The following is a 22,464-nucleotide window of genomic DNA, read 5'->3' on the forward strand; positions in this document are numbered from 1 at the left end:
TTTGGCCCATGACAATTATTTAATGCAAACATGCATTTTTAAAACAACATTTCCGGGCATCAGAGGTCCTGTATTGTTGTGAAATGTGGTAGAAAGACTGTTGTTGCGGTTTTGGTCGAAGCATTACGGTAACCATCAGCGTCACTCACCGGAAGTGGTATTGGTTTGTAGCTGGAAGCAGGCAACCCAAGCGACTTTACCGATCCATTTTTCATCTCCGTTTGGATATTTTTACCGGCAGCAAACTGATCAACCTTGCCCACAAATATGCCCACGGACACTCTGAATCTAGAGTCTCAGCTTTTGTCCATCATGGACGTCCTGGTGAAAGCGGCGGTGTTGGAAATCAGCCAGCTCTTCTCCGAGAGCTCGTCGTCCCTGCGGCTCCACCTCAGCCAGAGCCTGAGGGACAACGAGAACCTGAGGATGCGGATGAAGGTGATGAGGGGCGAGCTCTTCTCCCTCCGCCTGCAGACCAGGGCTAACCGACCGGCAAGTCGTTTTTCTACATTCCGAGCAAATACACCCAAAGCCCGAAGCAAAACTCCAGGTAAACAAGGCGCTCCGCTTGGCTACCAAAAGTTCACATCACAACATTCAACCGCTTCCATTGTTTTAATGGCGGTAACTCATAGCTTGCTAACGTGTTGCTAACGTCTTGTGTGTTTGTGTTGTTTTGGTTAGTTTAACGATTTTATTTCTTCTTTTTGGTGTTAAAAACACGTTAAAACTGAATCAATGGCGACTTTGGACATTCCACACAGACTTGTTGTGATGCTTTTTAAACGCAAAGAAGCTGGTATCCTATACTTTTGTGACTAGTGACGACTCCATTTTATGAAATTTCATTTTGGGGGATGAAAAACGTCCAAGGTGCACTCCGCCTCTAGACCAAAGTCAACTGGGATGGGCTCCAGCGTGCCCCCACCACCCTATTGAGGATTAAGCGGCATAGAAAACGAATGAAATGCAATTGTTGATCTTTCCTTCTGCCTTTGCATTGCCAGTGGTCTTAAAGCCCCCCGTCGCCCAGGAGAGTCCTTCCACCTCTGTGCACCTGCAGGCCGAGACCTCCCCGCCCAATGCTGAGGTCAGAGGTCATTTGTTGATTGACACGCCCTCCTTCAGCAACCACTGCAAACATTGATTGGCGGCTGTTCTTTCTCTTTAGTGTGCAGTTGAAGAGAGTCCGGATATCATCCTGATCAAAGATGAAGATGATGCTGGAGGATGCCAGCCCAGTCAAAGTGAGTCATTTGGATTCAACTCTCGGGACACACACACACACACACACACACACACACGTAACTCACGTAAGCAGTGATCGACTTGTAGTTGACCTTCTCGGTCTTACTGAGAAAGTTTCTACAGAGCATGCAACTCCAGATGTACCCAATGCTCTACACGACCTCCTGTTTATGTCGTTTTTTTCTGTTTTTTTCAACTTGCTTCTAAAGCACTTTTCTGGTAAAAAAAACAAAACAAAAAAAACCAGACAAAACCTCACACACACTCAACAGGGGCCCCAGAAGAACCCAAAAACTGCATAAAAGGCCAGTGTTTGAATTTGGTGATTTTTGACAAAAAACGTAAGGGGTTAGTATGGCGTTTTTTTTTTTCAATTTACTTCTAATGCACTTTTCGGATAAAAAAAAAAAAAAACAGGGGAAACCTCACACACACTCTACAGGGGCCCCAGAAGCACCCAAAAATGGCATAAAATGCCAAAATTTTAGGGCGTCAATTTTTGACAAAAAACGTAAGGGGTTAGTATGTCGGGGTTTTTTTTTCAGTTTTTTTCAACTTGCTTCTAATGCATTTTTCTGGTGAAAAAACAGGGAAAACCTCACACACACTCAACAGGGTCCCCCAGAAGCACCCAAAAACAGCATAAAATGCCAGTGTTTGAGGGTGCTGATTTTTGACAAAAAACGTAAGGGTCGTTTTTTTCAGTTTTTTTTCAACTTACTTCTAATGCACGTTTCCGGTCAAAGAAAACACACACTTTCAAATTACAATAATCTCTTGCAGTTAATCAATTCCAGTAGGATTCCTTATTTATGAATCAAATATTTTCAAGCGTCGAGCATGCAAAACCCGACTTTCTACGTACGGTTCTTAAAATGATTAGAGCCTTGTAGACATGAAATAACACCCCTACAGAAACCTTTACACTTATATTACCCAATACAGGAGAAAGTAAGCCATTTGAGACATAAATAAGACTCATGCTTATGTGTTTGTGGCAATAAATATGTTCCACCTACTGACCGGTGTAGAATACTACAAAGCATCATGTCTTTGAATGCATCTTCTGAGTGCGTTATATTTGTGTTTTAGTTCATTTTGACATTTTATGCTTGAAAATGCTTACTATAGGAAAACATATGTTAAATTTGCATGTTGTTTTTCACTAAGAATAGATCTTCAACCACAAAACAACGCTATTTATTAATATATTGTTGAAAAATTGACATAACTGTAGATGTGACATTGTGCATGATACATGGTTGTGGAAATGGAAAGACATTTGAAGAACAAATACATGATGGGTAATTGTAGGAAAATAAATGTACTGTACATCTGCAGCATGAACATTTCATGTGGATATTTCCAGGCCAGGACGACTGCACGCAAACACAGAACATGGAGTCTGGAGGCACTTCCTGTCAGACAGGAACTAACGAGGAGCTGAGAATCGTGAGCGTTCACGGACGAGGACAGGGGCCCCTTCAGGATGAGCTTGAAGCTCTTTTTGCTGCGGCCGATCAGCAGGTTTTCAGCACTCAGGACCTCGCAGTCACTCATGAGGGTTTCTTGAGTGGCCCCCCCGGAGCCGCAATGAGAGGCATGCAGGATGAAAGTGTTGGCGCGGCGAGAAGCGGCCAATTGGACAAGGTTGCGAACACGGGACATCCCAGTCACGCCGGCCTCTTCCCGCCCAAGCCCGGCCCCGCTTCGCAGTCCCACGCCGTCAGCAAATCCCTGGACTGCAACTTCTGCGGCAAGGTCTTCCCCAGCCGCGAGGACATGATCGTGCACCGCGCCGCTCACACGGGGGAGTCGCCCGTCTCCTGCGCCATGTGCGGCAAGTCCTTCGCCAACAAGACCACGCTGGGCATCCACATGCGCATCCACACGGGAGAGAAGCCGTACGCCTGCTCCCTGTGCGGGAAGCGCTTCACGCAGAACGGCAGCCTGAAGATCCACCTGAGGACGCACTCCGGGGAGAAGCCCTACTCCTGCTCTCAGTGCTCGGCGAGCTTCAATAACCCCAGCAACCTGCGCCGACACATGATCACACACAGCTCGAATGGGGTCATCTGACCGGGACCTGAACTGTCAAATAGTGGTCCAAAATATTATTTCACGAGCGAAAAGGCCCGTATTATAATATTTCTCAATACAGCAAGTCTCGCCATGGTGTTGTACGAAGTGTCTTGGCCTCCATGCCGCCATTTTGACACTTTCAGAGTGTTTATAGTAAGCCAGACTGTTTTTCCACATCTGGAACTGTGATGCTAACGAGCTAACTGTCCTCGCTTAACACTGTATTATCTATTCATCCACTTTTTATATCTCTACACTGTATTGCTGCACCGGCCAATATGCCGCATCAGATGCAGCAACGTTGCATTCAGGGGTCGGACAGGACACAAACGTTAGCACCATTAGCGTAGCTATGTGAGCTACAGTTACAGTTAGCATGTTCGCCGACGGAAAACAACATGATCAAATAGTTTTTAGTTAGCGGACTGGCTTGTAGTCGGCAGAGCTCACAGCTTTATTTTAAGATGTGTAGAGAAGCCTACTTTTTTTTTTTTTTTTTGGTCCCAAATCTGTTTTTTCGGTTCTAAAAAAAAAGGCTAGTGGCGGGTCAGAGGCGTTCTCTTGTGTACACAGCGGGCGGTTAATACTACACAGCCTCAAGTAGTTTGCGTACTTCCTCAAATAGCGGCCATTCCACGTGTCTCTTTGGACACAACTTAGCTCTGTTGCTACCCAAAACAGCCGCACCCGTAGAGCGAGCAGTCACTTACAGATGTATTATACTGCGTCTTATATATACTACACGCTTGCTTCATAGGACGAGAAAGGTTCTCGCCTTCTGTGGGAACTGTTTTCCGGCCGGTGGCGGTTATTACACTCTTGTGTCGTTGTGGTTAGTCACGTTTATTTGCATTTCTTCACCATTTTGATTTTGTTCAAACCCCAATTTCACTTGACACTGCATTTTAAACAAGCAGGTATATTTTATATTATTGTCAAATAAATATTTGACAGTATAAGTATTTAATCTGCAGCGGAGTAAATACGCCACTTCCAGTCACTATATGAGGAAATATGGTTAGGGTTTTATTTCAACATGAACATGCATCATATTACAATTGAGCGCATCACATAAATATGCTAGTTTATTGCTTGTTTTATAACGGAGAGATGTCCTTGTACTTAGAATCCTATTTCTCCCTGAGGATCCATGGTATGATAAAAAAAAGTATTGGATGTGAAATGAAATTGGTTATTAAATGCAAGGTCAGAGATGTGATGAGGTTATTATATAATTAGTTGGACTTTATGTAGTACGCTGTCGAGCCGGTAGATTTTAGCTTTTCTTTCATTTTCTCTTAAGTTTTTGCAGAATTTGAAACTGAAAGGAAATTTTAGTTGAATGATTCGGCATTAGGGCTTGGCTTCATATGGATTTCTATGGATTCATATGGTTTTCTATGGATTCATATGGTTTTCTATGGAGTCATATGGTTTTCTATGGTTTCAGTGTTCCACCTACCTCCATTGTTGTTGACGTCTTGACTTTTTGTACTTCTAATACAACTTTCTGCCACTTTGTTGTCTTACTGTGAATAAATACCGTTTTTACAACCCTCCCCCACTTTATATCTGTCCTTGTAGTCCTTGGTTCTTTCCGTTTGCACCTCTAGAGTGCAGCCTTGTGATACTGTATGGCTGGGGGTAGCCACCATTAAAGGAACTGGGAAATTCCTTGCGTTGTTCCTTTTTCCACTCAGTGTCGGATTGTTTTTCTTGTAATGTCACCTCAATCAAAAAAAAAAAAACATAAAATAGTCAGACATTTTATTGAATGCAGCTCAGGGTTTAACCCTTTACTTTTAGAAGAAAAAACAATCCAACAACATTTCCATAAAACACATTTTGAAGCTTATTTGCTTTTATAATGATGATGATGATTATTAGGCCCAGTCATGGGTCACTGATTGATTGGCAGCGTTATTTTTTTTTATTGAACGCAGAACGCAGAAGTCTTTAAAATCCCCTCACACATTTCACTCAAACCACCAAACCTGCTGGAAAAATGTCATAAATGTATCTTTTTAAGTACATCTTTTAAAACAGTCTGCCATAAACATACATAGAACTTTTCTTTTACTGTTTAAATGCCAGTATGTTTAGAGAAGTCAGTGTGAAAATATATTCACATTTAGAATAAATAACATACTGGAACAGAAATGTAGCTGCATCCTTTACATGGGAAAATGAAGCACCAAAAATGACATTCACAAACAGCAAATGGGCCACCTTTTGTTGTAATTTTAGGTTAATTTAAGAAACAAATGACATTTTTACATTATTATTAAAATACATATCCTCTGGCAAAATGTCACCTAGTTCATTAAACACAGGCAAAATGCCCCCAGGCTCTTTTAGCATGTTTTTACTAGCCAGACTGCAGTGAATGAAGGGCCTGGTAGTGGGTGATACAAGAGTTGTGTCAAGTTTTTTTTTTTTCTCGCGTGGCTGTGGAATGTTGCTGCGTGTATTTCCAGGCATCCTCCCAGGCTATTGTTCTTGGGCAATCAATGAAATGACATCAGTGGTGAGTTCATGTGGGAGGAGAGAGGAAGAGAGAGGCGGTGACTTGTATTCTGCTTTACAAGCGTTTAAATCCCCAAATTCTTCATTCGTGTAGTAGCAGAAGCTTCCGGCGGTCGTCGTTGTTGTTGTCACTTGTGGCTTCTTGACAGAAAACGCGCAAGGGGAATTTTGCTGTGCGCGTTTTTAACGGTAAACTTAGCTCCGCCCCTCTCTTTGATAGAAAACGGTGATGTCGCTTGGTTGTTAACGAGCTTGACCCACAAGACAGGGAAGGAGGCGGAAACGCATCAAATTAACGGAATATTCCTGAAAGGGAGATTCCACCGTGAAGGTAAGCGTGTGTTTAATCCGGGCTAAAATGTTCCCATAACTGCGTCTTAATAATACAAATGGTGGGTGCATTGCAGCGTTGCTAAAAGGAGTGGTCACATCCACCGACAGACCCCCGACACGACTCACGAAAGCTAGCATACAAAGTACAGCCGTTTGTTATTTTATTTCCCACTTTAGCACGCAGATAAAACACACACAAATCGTATTAGTCAAAACAGTATTTACCAAAATAACATAAAACTACCAACAAGACCGCTAAACCCGAGCACGGCTAATCTGTGTGGTGCTATGCTAAGGCTAGCTTGCGGTCCGTCGCCTAGCTATATATGCTGTATGTGGGTTATTGTGATGCTAACATAGCAGGACAGCCAAACCAGGTCACGCTGGTGCTGGTCGAGCATTCGAGTCAAGTCAGCCTCATTTGATGTCCAACATTGTCATTTATCTCGGTGAGAACTTGGAACGACACCGTGCATCGCGGTGCTCTTTTGTTCGTGAGCGTCATTTTTAAAAAATAAAAAAACAAAAACAAGTGTCTTTCAGTTGGAGTTTAATTTAGAAAGCAGCCCTACTATTGGTACGCGGACCTCAAAGGTTCCGCATGTGATCTCTTTCATTCCGTAAGACTGCGTTGACTTATATGTGTGTGTATATTTCAGCTCAGCTAGAAGAGGACTATCAACCAGGATTGAAGCCCCTCGAAGGCAGTCGTTGCTGAAGTGGACCCCCGATTGCACTGTCAGGTAACCGGAAGCCTCCCCTTCTCATTAACGTTTATTTGAGGTGGTGGTCTCTTGCAGTTTGTGAACCTGTCGGGTGGGTCCTGTGCTAACTTGTTTTGGTAGCAATACATGGGTGGGGATTACTGCCAGCCGGAGTGGAACACAGCATGATCCAGTACTCCTTTTACAAGCATGCATTTCTTTTTATTGGGATTGGATCGCACCCAAAGTGATGAAATAATATAACGGGCTGTCCACCGCTTGTTCTTATTCGGATCTCAGGTGCGGTGGAGCCTATGACAGCTTGGATAGACACAAACATTGAACAATTTGGTGTGGAATTAGTCCATCATGCATGATTTTGGGGTATGGGAGGCTGGAGCACATAGAGGAAAAAAAAACACGCAAGCGCAAGGACATGCAAACTCCACATGGTGATTCGAAACTTGAAACAAAGAAGCAAATCAGCATTTATTTCACACCCTACACAAAATTCTATGTGAGACCACTTAGGTAATATAGGAAAATATAATATAATAGGAAATATAATATATTTTCCTGGCTTCCCTGCAACTTTTATACTATTGATCTGAGAGGTGAAAGAAGTAAAATCACACGTCCACGTGTTTTTGTTAAGTGTTTTCCATGGCGTTTAACTTCATAGAAGTATTTGGTAGTAGGTTCATTCAAAATGGTCCAGTCCATTACAGCCTTACAGAGTGATAAGGAGAAGGCCAATAGCGGCTCAGTTTTCAGATAAAATAAAATGGCTAAAGTGCTAAAAAAAAATTGGATTTTGACATGAATTGCTTTCGTTTTCATTAGTAACCTTTTTTTTTCCATTTGCCAACCTTTCTGCCATTTTCAAATTCTTCTTAAATAGTCACCATGGTACTACTACCTGTTAATTATCCCTCTTTATTCTACCAAAGGCGTGACATTTAGCTGTCCTGATTGTTGATGCTTGCTCCCGCCGCCGCCGTCGCCGCCTACAATTGTCTGCTCTCCCGAGGTGTCCAGGTTAATCCAAAGGGAGGGGGGCTAATGTCTGTGCGTGCACATGTATGTTTGCGTGGAACTAACTGGATTAGGGGGCTGTGAGATTCAATCCCATTACACGCCACGCTCATCTTCAACCGGTGCTGGTGGCATCACGCCGACATCTTTGTAAAATATGACTTTGTATGTTATTTTTCCCCCCATTTTTTTATTTATTGCACTGTGAAAAGGCTGCCTTGTTGCTCAAGTGGGTGTGTGGTCATCGATGTCGTCTGGCAGGACCTACTGAGTCATGCTGAGTGATGGCTCACAATCAGGTTAAACTGTGAGCCTCGTGCTGGCGTCAGATGTTTGCAAAGTTTGCATAGGCGTTTGACCTTTCCTCGTTTCCTCATTTTCAAGGTGCCCGAAAGTGTCATGCATATTTTTGTGAATGGAGAGAGCAGTACATGTTCCACATTTTGTCCTGACATGCTGATCGATTTGTGTTTGTATTTTTTCCCGTCAAACCGTGGTGAGACCAGGCGTGTTGTTTGGTGTAGAGACGGTGTCACTGAGGAAAAGACAGGGAGCAGAACTGGAGGTAGCAGAGATGCGGATACTGACGTTCACATTGGGAGTGACCAGGATGGATAGGATCAGGAACGAATCCATCAGAGGGACTTTACATGTTAGACATGAGGGTAGTTGGTGTGAGAGAGACAGGGTTGGATGGAGGCTGTGGAAACCCCTGAAGGGAAAAGCCCACAGAGAAAGAAGAAGCCCAAACGTGCTCATGTCACCATTTTGTTTTTGCCATGAAAAATAACTTTTTGAGGACATATTTCCTGTATTAGACGTGTGCTTGAATGTTGAAATATTGACCCTTTTAGTGTAAATATTCAATATTTCACATCTGACATTGATTGTATGAAAGCGGAACAGATAGTAATAGGAGAACAATATCGGGAAAGTGGAAGTCTTTTCTGGTCACATGATCTCCAGATGAGCGCTATTTAGGTGTGCATGCTATACGTGGTTCCTGCCTATTTGCACACAGCAGAAAATGGATTGTTTGCTAACCGAGGTAGCTCTCACATCCCTCACACTCCAATTCGAATTCATAACATCCTGTTTGTCAGGAAGCGGGTCGCAGGGGAAAGGGGCGGGCGTGTGACGGCGGGACAGCGGCAATTGTTTTCATTGTTCGGCGATAGTCGCCACCGACCTCCCAAGGCCAAAAAACTAACAGCTGCAAACGGGGAGGCAGAAATCGGAGTCTCGCAAAACATGGACGCTTGACTCTTGTGCAAGTCTTGCTCTCGCCATAGTTCACGCTCGGGGCTGCACAAGCTTCTCATTGTTCCGGCGACCTCCTCTTTTAGATGGACAGCTGCGTACTCCCTGTACTCGCGCACACACACACACACACACACACACACTCGACAACAACCACCCTTAGTGTGCTAGCCAGGACATACTTATCACTGTTTAGAATTTGTCTGGTATGACTGACAGCGATGCTCATTAGTGAAAAAGATAGCGTGCTAATGACGATTTTCCACTCTGGCTTGAGTTGAGATATGGAAGGAGCAACTGCAGCATGAATGTTTGCCGAACGCCGGCCACACTAAGGTCATCTGCGGGCGCATGAATGGGTGGGCTGTTGTGCCTAATTGATAGAAGACAATGTTTGGAATGCTGGATTATCTTTTATCTTTCATTTACCTCAACTTCACTTATCTTTGCACCTCCCCTCATAGTTTGTCCTCGCCTTGTCTCTTTCTCTTTCTCTTTCTCATCTCTTGCGGCTGGTTTGATTTGTTTGCAGCGCCTTACTGCCTGCCTGCCTGCCTGCCTGTCTGTCTGCAGGGTACAAAAGCAGCCCAGTCCTGGCTGTGACCATATATGGGCATGCGTGGCAATGGAGACCATTTATTCTTCTCAGGTGGAGGTCAAAGCTCCAGGGCTTTGTATGTGACGTGGTCTTTTGATCACCTCCCACCTCACACGCCAGTAGCGGTTTTTGGTTCTCAAATGACCTCGTAGCTTTTAAAGCCACTCCTTGTTTTCTCATCAGGCCATCCCACCTCCCTTTCTTCCAGCACGGAGCGCACCCGAAGCACGCATGTCTCAGTGCCTTGAGTCATTCATTGAGTAGACATATAGAGGAAGAGACGCTCTGCTGTGTCTGGCTTAACAGATAAACAGCTATTTGCTAATCATTTCTCACATGGTCATGTGGTCCTGCGCTAGTGAAGCTAACTTTGTCACCATCTCTTCCCGCCTAAAGAGACTCTCTGCAACAGTTGCACGGCTGCCTGGAGGCCGCGTACATTCGGCCACGCTTCACACATTATATCCCGCCCTATTTCTGCTTTGAGCACGTCAGACACGCCCACATTGGGCATTCCGGCTCATTGGTGTTGATGCGCTCACCTGGTTCATTATTTGTCCCACACGGGGACGGTGGCATTTAGTCCCGGTTCTAACTTCTACAACCCTACCTTGCATTGCTCCTCAGGGGTGTCAGCAAGGCAGCTGAAATTGACAGCCATTAATCTTTTATTCAGTTTAACCTGAAAATGGGGGAAAAATAGACGTTCAATCCTTTAAAGCACTATTGGTAATATATGCAACCCAGTGGTGATGTTAAGTTCTGTAATCCTAGGCCAGTTGCATTTTTAAATGTCTCCTATTATTATGCAAAATAATAACTTTTCCACAACATTATAACGGTAAGATGTCAGAAACAGAAAAATGTCATAAAAGAAATGCCTCTTTTCTCACGGACAAGATGGAGAATATGACCTCCAGTAGCTAGATACGCCCACCACTTGACACTTGTGTAAAAAAGCAGGCTTCGCCACACTTCTTAAAGTAGCTAAAGGCCTAACACAGCATGATGCCGCAGTTAAAATGCAATGTAGCCCGCATAGCTAACGTGTGTGTTCTCCCACGCTCCTTAATGTCGCATTGTTATCGTCTGATATGTACATTATCTATTTTGGATAAACGCAGAGTTACGGTGTGTAAAAAATTGGATACATTGTATAATTGTGCAAATGTCTAATACTAGGCATGCGCCGGTATGAAAAAGTCACTTTCATTTTTACTGTATTGTTTTTACAGCTCTAAAATGTGTTGTTTTGAAATATCTTTATTGAAAAGAAGATGATGGAAGTAAAACCTATGTTTAAAATAATAACTGAATTCTTTCTAAATAAATAAAATCCAGTTATTAATGCAGCTTAATGTGGCTTATCCTGCAACTCGAGTCGCAACACGATCAATAGTTTCTCAGTTAAAAAAATAATAAAGTAAGCAGTATGCAACCACTAAGTGGCTGAAGAAGATCATTATTTGTCATCATAATGTCGTACGTGACGATTGTCTGGTCTTGCCAAATTTCACTTCCGTTCCCGGGTCATGTGATTGTTGTGGTCACTTGTTATTCACTGGAGACTAAACTGTTCATTTCGCTTATCCTGGACCCCTGTCTTGTCCATCGGACCTCCACATTTGGTGACCCTCGATGTGCGTACTAGGGTCCATCACAGTATGTGACATTCGTGCTCTCACACCGCAGGAATGGTATGATGGAAAACTGTAGTGGTTTTGAAACTGACTTTTTCATACGGTGGTTTACCTTGAAACCAAAAACCAGCTCATGCATCCTGTCTGTCACTCTCCTAATACACGATTGTGGGACCTCCTGAGACTAATTTCAAATTGTGTTACAAGGAACCATGACTGCATTTGAACCTTTTTACCCTCCACCTGCACTCAGTAGACACCTGCTGCATGGAATGTAAGTTGAAACCCGAGTTTGTTGCCCAAATTGTTGCGGCTTTACAGTACCCGTGTGTCTGCGTGCACGCTGGCTAGACAGAGACCCATTGAAAAGACTGAACCCCCACCCTCCTTTTTTTTTTTCTTGCTACCTTGTCAAACCGGTCATGCAGGTGTTTGCTGAGCTACGGGCTGCGTCTATTCACCCGGTGAAGGCCAGCTGACCAAGCTCCCGAGGGTGTATCCACTCGCTGATAACAGGATCTGAGCCTCCACTTGTTGGGCTCTTACAACAAAGTGTCTGTCTTTGAGAGCTCAGTCAAGATAACAACAATTGTTGAACACTAGGCTGGTCTCCTCCAGAGCCAACGCACCCCCCGCTGACACACTAGACCGGCGTTAATACTATGTTGCTGTTTTTTTAGACAGCCGATCCTTCGCTCAAACCCTTGTTTGTTTTTCTTTCTCTCTCTGTGAGCAGTCCTTCTCGCCTTCTCCATCCTCCTGTTTCTGGGCTCGGTGCTTCATTCACCTTCTACCAATGAACAACTAGAGCTTGACCTCTGACCTTGGCGTGATATCGCACCACTTCTGTCAAACCACGCCCACAGGTGTGTATTTCTGTATATCGGCCCATTGTCAAGGCTGCAATATCGGTATCAAAAGTGGTAATTGCTGCAATGGGCGATTCCTCGAAATTGGCGACTCCTGGGTTGTTATGTCATTCAGCCATTGCGCCCCAATATTGCACATTGCATAAATACGCAGCTTAATCTCCAGTTTTTGTACGTTGAAATGGTGTTTAAAGTTGCAACAATTGCATGTTGGCCCCAAACAATGTTGTTTGATGTCATGTCTGAGCCCCCCCCCATGCATGTGTTCTGTGGCAAGAGAGGGTGTCTATAAATACTAATTGACTTATGTTTGTATGCATTTTTAATATACTTTTTAAGTTTTCCTCTGTTTTTTTATTTTTGTTTATTCCCAAATGGTAAGGCAGAAAAATGTCTTACAGAATTTTGGAACCTTTAAAATCTGGATCCTTCAGATTTTATGTGTGACGTTTATAACGCCCCTTTTCCCCCCGGGGGCCGTGTAGTGTGTATGGAGCAGTGTGAGAGCGCAGCAGCTCTGCTGGAGTCGGTCAGGGAGCAGGAGATGCAGTTTGAACAGCTGACTCGGGCGTTGGAAGAGGAGAGGAGGAGAGTGGGCCTCCCCGCCACCAGCCCTTCAGCGCTGGGTCGCCCCCTCCCTCACACACAGGTAACAGCAGCAAAGTAATCATAAGAGTCCAGAGCTTCCTGTGGACTCTTTGCCTCCACGTGACATGGCTGATGCCCTCATTCAAATATCTGCATCATCGCCTTTCAGTCATCATAAACCTGCTCCCATCTCCGCCCTGCCTCCTCTCCTCCACCAGCGCTACGTGTGTGTTTGTCAGTCTGCATCTCATTGCATGTCCATCAGCCTGAAAGGTACCGCCCATCTAATGTTAACATGCCTGAGGTTGTCGCAATCATCATCATCATCAACATCGCATGCTTTTAGCATGTCTTCGCTGCCACTCACCGGATGCATACCTTGTCAATCCGTGATATGGAATCTCAGTTATTTCCCTTCCTGTTCCAGCATGCCTTGGAATGCAGCCATGTGTCATGGCTGTCGCCGGCGTTTTGTCTTTTAATGCAACCGGTGCGACACCTAGTCAGTATTTCATTCATGGTTTGCTGCCATCTTGCAGCTTACGTCTGGGGGGCTAAAACTAAATGCGATTAGCTATGAGAAAATAACATGGACATCTTAGTTTGTTGACGTAGCATGTGCCAGTATTATGCCCTTGATTATCAGTAAGTTAGCTTTTGTTTTGGTGATCTTGTGTCTTTGTCCCTTTGGGTCAGCCTGTATCGCTTTAGACAGTTAAGGCGTCTCTTTTACATTCCGTCTGTAAATATTTTTCTTCCTTTTTAAGCTCACTTGACGTTCATTAGACTGTTTTGACTGAGAAACCACCGACAGGCTTGATTAGTGTTGCTCAAGTGTATTTTATTTCCACAGAGAATAACAGTCATGCTTCCGAGTTGCCGAAGTTATGGAAGGATTAGCTTAGAGGGAAATCTGCCGTCTACTTCCCGTTTTTAAAGAAAAAACACCCCCTTGCTATTATTAAAGTTCAGCTGTTTCCACAGAAGAGGCTTGCAAATGCTGCAACTGTGTGCTTGTACAGTAAGTGAGGCTGTTGTGTTACTCAGGTTTGGTAAAGTCCATACAGGATGACAGACATTGATTATGTAACCGATTTAAGGGAGGCGGAGGAGGAGGAGGAGGAGGAAATGGGGTGTAAGGATGCACGGCTGCATTCCAGAATGTCCTCCCAAATGTCTTGTCGTGATTCACAGGCCATAAACGCACAGGCACGGCTGAAGGAGCGTATTATTGTTGATGTTTCATAAGAGCCGTAACTTCCCATTTAATGCTGCTCTTGGTGTCGCCTTCCAGAACGGCCGTTTAGGGGATGCAGACATAGAACGACTGAAATTGACAGACTCCTACATAAACGGCACACAGGTACATGTTTTTAAAGAGTGACCCGACTGCATGTTTATCATTTAGCGAGTGAATACGTATTTACATGTGCACGTGGGGGGGTGTCTGCTCCAGTACAGGATGGTGGACCCGGCACACAGCACTCTCGACGAGAGCTACACACCGGAGGACGATTCTCATGAAGCACACTCTGTGTTCTCCGAAGAAGGAACCACACGGCGGCCAGACAATGGGGTGGGTCATGTGTGCCATTCTCAAGATATAAATAAAGATAATGTAACCCGGGGAAGACGGTTAATTTTACATATTCAAATTAAACCCGGACCGCTTAAGTATTGTCTAAATCTCTTTTTCACAGCTGAAGAAACCGATGTCACGCACGGTCCTGCCAACAGACACGATGTCCATCGACGGCGGCATGTCGATGTCCGGTATGGGTGGCTACAGCGCCACACTGGACCGTCCATACAGGCACATGGGAGGAGGAGACTACCCCACTGCTACGGTGCCCAGAAACTACCACTACGGTCCTGTCGGGGGTTACGATGACTACAGGGGAGGGCCCCCATCGGAGGCATACACAAGCCTGAGCCGGGGATCACACATGGATGATCGTTACAGGTATGAAAAATGACAAGAGACATTTTTTTAAACTTACTCTGCCAGCTTCATTTATGCCAAAGGGGACATCTTGTTTCATTTTTTTTTATTTTTTACTTCTTACTGTGAGGGATGACGAAAGTGGATGACAAACAAACCCACCACAAAATATGCCCCATAAAATCAGTTTTATTAGGTATTATTATTATTATTATTATTATTATTAAGCAGAGCCTCACTGTGCCACACTTTGAAGACGTCCGCTCTAGAATGCTTTCTTGATTATGCCCCAGCCCCTCCATAACCAGTCAAAATAATCACATGTTTTTAAGCCGTGTGGGAAATGGTATTGTTCCTCTTTCAATGCCGTGACGTCACCATGACTCATGTGATTGTAAGCTCATTGCTGCTCATCCCTGCTTCACACCAAAGCATGCTTCAACATGCACTGTGATGAAATGTGGGCCAAATCCTAATTTCCACACTCTTTTTTTCTTTTTACGTCATGGAAACTTCACTCTTCTTCCGAGGAAATTAGAATTTTGTATTCATATAGTCAGAAATGCTTGGAATATCTTGTTGCATCATCATATAAGATGATAATAAAATTGAGAAGAACAGTCCATTTTTTCAGTGAAAATGAAAACAAATTCATTTAAAGGAAAAAGGTGACGTGCATGATTGACACATAATTTTGCGGGCCACATAATCATGTGGTGGGCCATATTTGGCCCCCACGCCTTGGGTTTGACACCTGTGCCTTAATGTAAATGGAATCTTCCATCATTGTATTTAGAATGTCAACACTGCCATATTGTGTCTTTCCACAGGCCAGTTGATGGCTACAGAACCCTGGATTCTGGTTACCGGGCTCCCAGCCGCCAGCAGATGGACCCCTACGCCGCACAGCCCCAGGTGGGCAGGGGAATGAGGGCCATGGGCTCTGCAATGGACATGCGATACGCTCACGGTCATTACGGTCTGGAAGACGACCAGCGCAGCATGGGATACGACGACTACGGCATGGGGCCTCCACCCATGCACCCCGGCGGTTATGGCACCATGCCGCGCCTGGGACCCGGCCCTGGTGGTATGGACAGGCGAAGACTCAGGTAAAGTCCTGAACGTGAACCTCACGTGTACGTGCTATATTTGCATACCGAACACAAGGCATTGATGTCCCGGTACCCCACACAGGAGCTGCGAAGATACTTTAGATGGTGACATGGGAGGAGTGGATCCATATGCCTGGGTTCCCATGACCATGGAGCGGGGGAGCATGGCCTCATTAGACAGCACAGTGAGGAAAGGTCCTCCTGCCTCATGGAGACAACCAGAGCTGCCAGAGGTGATCGCCATGTTGAACTACCGCTTGGACCCCGTCAAAACCAACGCAGCCGCCTTCCTGCAGCATCTCACGTTCAAAAATGACAAGGTGAAACGGTCGTCATCTTTCATTCATGTTCATTCTTCTTCTTCTTCAAGCGCTAATGTAATGTAATGTGCCTTCCGTGCAGGTTAAATCGGAGGTGCGGCGTCTGAAAGGTATACCAGCCTTAGTGTCACTGCTGGATCACCCCAGCAAAGACGTGCACCACTCGGCCTGCGGGGCGCTGAAGAACATCTCATATGGACGGGACCCGGATAACAAGATTGCCATCAAAAACTGCGACGGCGTGCCGGCTCTCATCCGATTGCTGAGGAAGACCCACGACCAGGACCTTACTGACACCATCACTGGTATTTGTCACAGTGTTTCTTTCATGTAATACAACGTCTACACTATATATGTATTATTGTCATGCAAGTTAAGCAGTAGTATTACTTGGTGCTATTGAACCAGAACATTCTTTCATGTATTAATTGTTATATAATCCTAAAAGTTAACATCCTTTATTAGGAATTACGTGATACACATGTGTACTCCTTTTACTATTTCTCAAACATTTGCTGTTTTTTTATGTTGTCATCAAGTTGCTGTGTATTTCCCCACATGTGTGGTATTTCCCTACATTTAGTATCACCCTTTCCAGATGAATGACTCATGGTGATGGAAAGGGGAAGTGTGTTCAGCACTTGAGTTGAAGTGCAAGAGACAAAGGCAAAATCTTACTCGCAGGTCCTTTTTTCTGACCCCAAAAGGGCCCGGTCTGCAAAATCCGAGCCATAAAGGAGCACAATTTCCTGTACGGGGCTGATGCTTTATGCCGCTGCATGGGCTGTTACACAGTACAGGAATACACAGTAATATTACAATATTGATGTCATTCCAGGCACACTGTGGAACCTGTCATCCCACGATTCAGTAAAGATGGAGATTGTGGACCACGCCCTGCATGCTCTGGCAGATGAGGTGATAGTGCCTCACTCGGGTTGGGAGCGCGGGAGCAACGGGGGAGAAGAAAGCTGCAAGCCACGCCATCTGGAGTGGGAAACCGCCTTGACCAACACTGCTGGCTGCCTGAGGTACGAACACGACGGGCGGAGAAAAGGCCGGGGCGAGGGCCGTTTTTAGACAAGCGTGTAATTAAATGTTCAAATTTATCCTGTCTGCGACAGGAATGTGAGTTCAGAGCGCAGCGAGGCCCGGCGAAAGCTGAGAGAGTGCACGGGATTGGTGGACTCGCTGATGTACATTGTTCAGTCACAGATCAACCGCAAAGATGTGGATAATAAGGTAACTCCTCCTCCTTAAGTGCTTTTGGTTCTTCTCAGTTGTCCTGCAGGACGCAACATTGGTATTCAATTGATTTGTCCTTGCTGCAGTTGGTGGAGAACTGCATGTGCCTCCTAAGAAATCTGTCCTATCAAGTCCACCGCGAGGTCCCCAGCTGCGATCGCTACGCAGAGACCGCACCCATCAACCAGGGACCTGCACCTGGATCTAACAAGGGGGGCTGTTTTGGCTCTCGAAAGGGCAAAGGTCAGTACTTGGCGACCTGGCGGTCAATTGACAAGGTGTCTGGGCTTGTTGGTGGCAGTTTTTCACTCTCCTGCTTTCTTTCTTTCTCTCCTCCCTCTTTTGCTCTCCGTGTTTTTCTTCCTGTCCTTTTTAGACGAGTGGTTTTCAAAAGGTAAGATTTTCCTGCGTTTGTGTGGTCATTGTCCCATCTGTCGTCGCTAACACAGAATGTTACACACTGGAGAAATAGGCACTGAATTCACAGCAGTCACGTGACACTAAGGCATGGTGCTACACGAGCATGCCCAGTCTGCTTGCTCCAATGGCTGCATGGTTGCATTTGACACCACACGGAACACGGAGAACCATCTGGGTTCTGGAATCGTTCTTCCTCCGCGCTGTCACGTTTTTCCCCTCTTTGTTCCTGCAGGAAAGAAAGATGGAGACGATGGAAGTGCAGACCAAGTTGACATTCCAAAGAGGACGACGCCTGCCAAAGGTCTGTCTGTACACACCTAACTATCGATAATACTGATACATTCTTCTAAAAACAAAGTTCTCTTTCAGGGTATGAGCTGCTCTTCCAACCAGAAGTTGTTCGAGTTTACACATCGCTCCTCAGAGAGAGCAAGAACCCCTCAGTGCTGGAAGCTGCTGCCGGGGCCATCCAGAACCTGTGTGCAGGGCGATGGACTGTGAGTACTTTTATATTTACTATTACGGTACACCCTGTTTTTTATTTCTTGAGCTGTCAATTTTCGGGGTACAATCAGAAGAAAAAAGCCACTGAAGACAGGTTACCTTGTAGAGGATCAGGCTGGATGGCGGACAGGAAGTGGTTTGTTGCGGGCTATGACCACAACAATAACCTATATTATTATGGTTATTATTATTGTGCCTGTTTCTGACATAATGTAAACCTACAATAAGAGTGGTGGTTCCAGTCTGGTTCTTTGATGGTGGTCTCAGCAACCACTACTGACACCTAGTGACCAATGTGGAGTACTACATCCACAAGTTGGTGGTTTTCATGCTTATGCTGTACTTTTATTGTATTTTATTTAGTCGTTTTTGTGTTAGAAATATGTACAGTTTGCTCAAATATGCATATTTTTGCCTAAGAATAAGCCATAGTTCATCTGTTAATGTTGGGAAAAGCTGCGACAGCTTGAGGTCGCAATGTTTATACCACAATGTAGGGTCGACTGTTATCGTGTGATTGTTTATTCAGTCATTCTGCTGATAAACGATACTTGCTGTAAAAAAACCATGAACTCACACCTCCCCTGTCTTTAGTTTGGTCGCTACATCCGTGCCACGGTGCGTCTGGAGAAGGGTCTTCCCATGATGGCTGAGCTGCTGGCTCACGGCAATGATCGCGTGGTCCGGGCAATGTCTGGAGCCTTGAGAAACCTGGCCATTGACAACCGGAACTGCGAACTTCTCGGTGAGATCGAACGTCATCCATCGGTGTTTGAGAGTCGTCCTTCTGACGCCAAGCTGTGTTTGCTGTGCAGGTTTGCATGCCGTGCCCCACCTCGTTGCCAATCTCCCGGGAGGCCAGTCTGGGCGTGCTCTGTCAGAGGAGACGGTGGTGTCTGTACTGAGCACGTTGGCTGAGGTGCTGGGCAGCAGTCTGGAGGCGGCCAAGACTCTCAGGGCCTCGCAGGGCATCGAGAGACTCGTGCTTATTAACAAAGATGGGTACGTAAGAAGCGTGTTTGTGTTTTTTTTTTTTTATGGAGCGGCTGACATTTGTTCCGCTTCCTGCCATACAGCAAGCGCTCTGATCGTGAGGTTCGAGCGGCAGGCCAGGTGCTGCAGCTGGTCTGGGCCCACAAGGAGCTGCGTCGTCCTCTGGAGAAGGACGGTTGGAAGAAGTCGGACTTCCAAGTCAACCTAAACTCCAACACCGCCAATGGCCCAAGCACCCGAACTAACGGCACCTATGGAGAGACTACCACACCGCTGCTGGACAGAGGTGTGTGTGTGCGTGTGTGTGTGTGTGTGTGTGAGAGAATCCAAAGAGTTCATGTTGTTTTGTCCCACCACAGGGGAGAAACGAAGCATGATTCCACTAAATGACCTCGGCTCTGGTTAGTACGGCCTGCTTTTAACCAAACACTTAAAGGCGCATTGGTCTCATTCTTGTCCTCTCTCTTCAGAGGCTTACTCGACACTGGACCAGAGGGAGAGGAGACACACTCTAGATGACACAACAGACACTTTACCGGTACTTTTTTCACCCCCCCAACACTGACCATCCTCATGCGGGACCGCTCGCCTAATATCACTAAACCCCGTCGCTTTTAGCAACCTCACAATGAACATGTTTCACTTTTAACACTCACTACCTTTTTCCCCTCTTCTCTCTTTTTTTGCTCTGGTTGCCTCTCAGAGAGGGGTGTATGGGGGAAGAAAGGGCTCCCTGCCTCTGTTGGACTCCTATGATGGTTAGCCCTCCCCCCTCCTCCCCCCCCTCTCTGCATGTAACAGCATGGTATGTCCTACTGACTTCTCGTCCTGCATGGACACTCATCAGGTGTTCCTTTGCTCTCTCACAGCCCTCAAACCTTATTGTAACCATGTAACAGGAGCCTCACGGAGGTCTATGAAATGGTCTGATGTTACGTACTCTATGTTCTGCATCGTAGGCATTTTAACCCTGACCTATTGTTTCTACACAAGTCCAAAGTCAGAGCTGATGTGTGGGAATCTGCCAAAAACACAAAGATAATTGCTTTCATTGACAACTAAGCACTGTTTAAGAAATATAATGTATAATAATATAAATGAAATGGAAGATATTAATGTTATAAATTAATTAATTTAAGTTTAGTTGTGGGATGGATAGTAATTGAATATTGCTCTATCATGCTTTTTCTATAAATAATAACTAAATGATGACTATTCCGTCGTTGAATACAGCGTACTAGTTTTTAAAAAAAGCATATTTAACAAATTCTATGTATTCTTGAACTAGATTATTGGCAAATATAAACACTGAATGAGCTATTTGTAGTTGTGAGGCTAGTATTCTACATTGGCCACTAGGTGTCGCCAGAGCAGGCAGTTGTAGGTTTAAATAGCAGCAACATGGGCTACTGTAGGGGTCATTCCCCAAGATCGGCCATGATCACTTCCTGATCCTGACCAACAGGAGTTTTTAGATCTTAAACGGTGTATTTAGGCTCACTGTGCCGATGTTAACCGAGGTACCACTCCATGTTGGATTTGAAAGAGCATGTTGAAATGTCACTCATCCATCTTTGTCGTTTGTCACCGCAGAAAAACTGATAGTGTGCATCACCCAGACTGGACCTTCCCTGCCTGGCTACTGAGGGAAGGGGGGGTCCACGTGCGCGCACACACCTTGCCCTGCCCCGCCCTTCCTCTTCCTCCCGCCATCTCCCACCGGACCAATGAGACGACTGTTTGGCATCCAAAGAACGCGGTGGTGTTGCAGCTTCAAGAAGATGCAACACCACGTCATTCTTTTTTTGTTTGTTTGTTTTTTTTTTACAATTTTACCGTAGCAACAGAACTCTACTTTGTATTAAGTTATAAATCTTTAAAGGCAATCACTTTTGTTGACAATCATTTGATTATGGTGTTATTTTTGTTTTTTTGCCCTCTTTGCTATTATCAACATTGTGTTTATTTTATGTTGCTGCCTGCCGAGTGAGGAGCTTCTGCTAGACTTTTCAGTGTAGGCTATATATCTATATATATGTGTGTGTGTGTGTGTGTGAGAAAATGGGGGTGGGAAAGTGATGACTGCAATAGAGTGGGCTTTTATTTAAATGGTCCCTTCATGGGGCTCGTTGGGAGGGCATGGAGAATGTTGTTTGTATAGAAGTCTTGTGTAGAATTATTTTCTCCGTATTGGGATTGGCACAGATGTACACAAGGAGGAGGAGGAGAGCAGATGTGTTTTTATTTGTGATGCTGTGTGTGGTGGCGGCGGGGGGGGGGGAGAGAAACACCTATGGACCTTTTTTTTTTTTTCCTTTTTAATGAGCTTTTGGGATGCAAGCGCACACCTGAACCAGAAGAACGCGCATTGTTCAGTTTGTGCTCCTGTCTGTCCATCTCGTTCTCCTGATATTTTTGTAAGTGTGAAAAAGACTTTATTGAAGAATTCCACATCGAGCGCTCGCTTAGCCGCCTCTCATACTTCCATCGCTTCTTCTCGTATCAGCTATTTAAGATTTGCTTCTGTTTTAAAACCACCACTCCCCCCCTCACACACACACACACACACACACACAAAGACTATGCCAGGTGTATTTGCTTAGAGGAGACTCGAGTCTGTACAGTTTTAGCGTAGAAGGCGGACAAGATGCATATTTTTGTCATCCATTTGTTTCCATTTTTTTTCTACCTGCCTTTTCTATGTAGTTGATTTGTAATGTACCTACTTTTTTTTGGAGTACCCTGTGTGATGATGATGATGATGATGATGATTGCTGAGATGGTTATGCAATTTGTTTTCCATCTTTCTTTAAATTCTCCCCTTCCAGTTGTCCACACACGGTATATTTGTAATGTTGCCTATCCATGTAAAATGACTATGTACCATTCATACCTGCCTTCCTTTGACAAGTTGCTTTTTTAAATAAAGTTATGTAACTGGTTATACTGATGGTTTTATAAATAAAAAAAATCTTTTCTTAGACAGCATTTGTTCAAGCCTGCTTGTGTGAAAGTATGAATATTTCAGATGACGCTTTTGAC

The 22,464-nt window shown here is 44.9% G+C and overlaps 2 protein-coding genes across 8 annotated transcripts; both read left to right on the forward strand.

Moving 5' to 3' along the window:
* The first annotated feature begins 134 nt into the window (after positions 1 to 134).
* LOC131110283 (zinc finger protein 239-like) lies at positions 135 to 4,991 on the forward strand. Its single transcript, XM_058063234.1, has 4 exons — positions 135 to 550; positions 1,008 to 1,090; positions 1,172 to 1,247; positions 2,618 to 4,991. The coding sequence occupies exons 1-4, from the start codon at positions 268 to 270 to the stop codon at positions 3,325 to 3,327; spliced, it is 1,152 nt and encodes a 383-aa protein (XP_057919217.1). The 5' UTR covers positions 135 to 267; the 3' UTR covers positions 3,328 to 4,991.
* A 948-nt stretch (positions 4,992 to 5,939) lies between these two features.
* Positions 5,940 to 22,364, forward strand: LOC131110205 (catenin delta-1-like). Of its 7 annotated transcripts, XM_058063053.1 has the most exons (24): positions 5,962 to 6,045; positions 6,121 to 6,187; positions 6,849 to 6,932; positions 12,163 to 12,292; positions 12,781 to 12,944; positions 14,178 to 14,246; positions 14,340 to 14,459; positions 14,584 to 14,846; positions 15,656 to 15,937; positions 16,023 to 16,260; positions 16,343 to 16,565; positions 17,099 to 17,291; positions 17,385 to 17,502; positions 17,592 to 17,748; positions 17,882 to 17,899; positions 18,158 to 18,226; positions 18,295 to 18,422; positions 19,024 to 19,174; positions 19,245 to 19,431; positions 19,506 to 19,708; positions 19,782 to 19,823; positions 19,893 to 19,960; positions 20,126 to 20,180; positions 21,016 to 22,364. In XM_058063053.1, the coding sequence occupies exons 5-24, from the start codon at positions 12,786 to 12,788 to the stop codon at positions 21,066 to 21,068; spliced, it is 2,796 nt and encodes a 931-aa protein (XP_057919036.1). In that variant the 5' UTR covers positions 5,962 to 6,045; positions 6,121 to 6,187; positions 6,849 to 6,932; positions 12,163 to 12,292; positions 12,781 to 12,785; the 3' UTR covers positions 21,069 to 22,364. The 7 variants fall into 7 exon arrangements, with proteins under 7 accessions (XP_057919039.1, XP_057919038.1, XP_057919037.1 ...); XM_058063056.1 differs by having other exon boundaries at positions 5,940 to 6,187; positions 20,126 to 20,227; XM_058063055.1 differs by lacking the exon at positions 17,882 to 17,899 and having other exon boundaries at positions 5,940 to 6,187.
* Positions 22,365 to 22,464: the final 100 nt, after the last annotated feature.

Source organism: Doryrhamphus excisus, chromosome 23, assembly GCF_030265055.1.
Source record: "Doryrhamphus excisus isolate RoL2022-K1 chromosome 23, RoL_Dexc_1.0, whole genome shotgun sequence".
Taxonomy (NCBI): domain Eukaryota; kingdom Metazoa; phylum Chordata; class Actinopteri; order Syngnathiformes; family Syngnathidae; genus Doryrhamphus; species Doryrhamphus excisus.

Coding starts and splice junctions, on each gene's coding strand:
- LOC131110283 (XM_058063234.1), top strand. CDS start 268: ATGCCCACGGACACTCTGAATCTAGAGTCTCAGCTTTTGTCCATCATG. Junction 551..1,007: donor AGCCCGAAGCAAAACTCCAG/GTAAACAAGGCG, acceptor TTGCATTGCCAG/TGGTCTTAAAGCCCCCCGTC. Junction 1,248..2,617: donor AGGATGCCAGCCCAGTCAAA/GTGAGTCATTTG, acceptor GGATATTTCCAG/GCCAGGACGACTGCACGCAA.
- LOC131110205 (XM_058063054.1), top strand. CDS start 12,786: ATGGAGCAGTGTGAGAGCGCAGCAGCTCTGCTGGAGTCGGTCAGGGAG. Junction 14,847..15,655: donor CACATGGATGATCGTTACAG/GTATGAAAAATG, acceptor GTCTTTCCACAG/GCCAGTTGATGGCTACAGAA. Junction 19,175..19,244: donor CCGGAACTGCGAACTTCTCG/GTGAGATCGAAC, acceptor TTTGCTGTGCAG/GTTTGCATGCCGTGCCCCAC.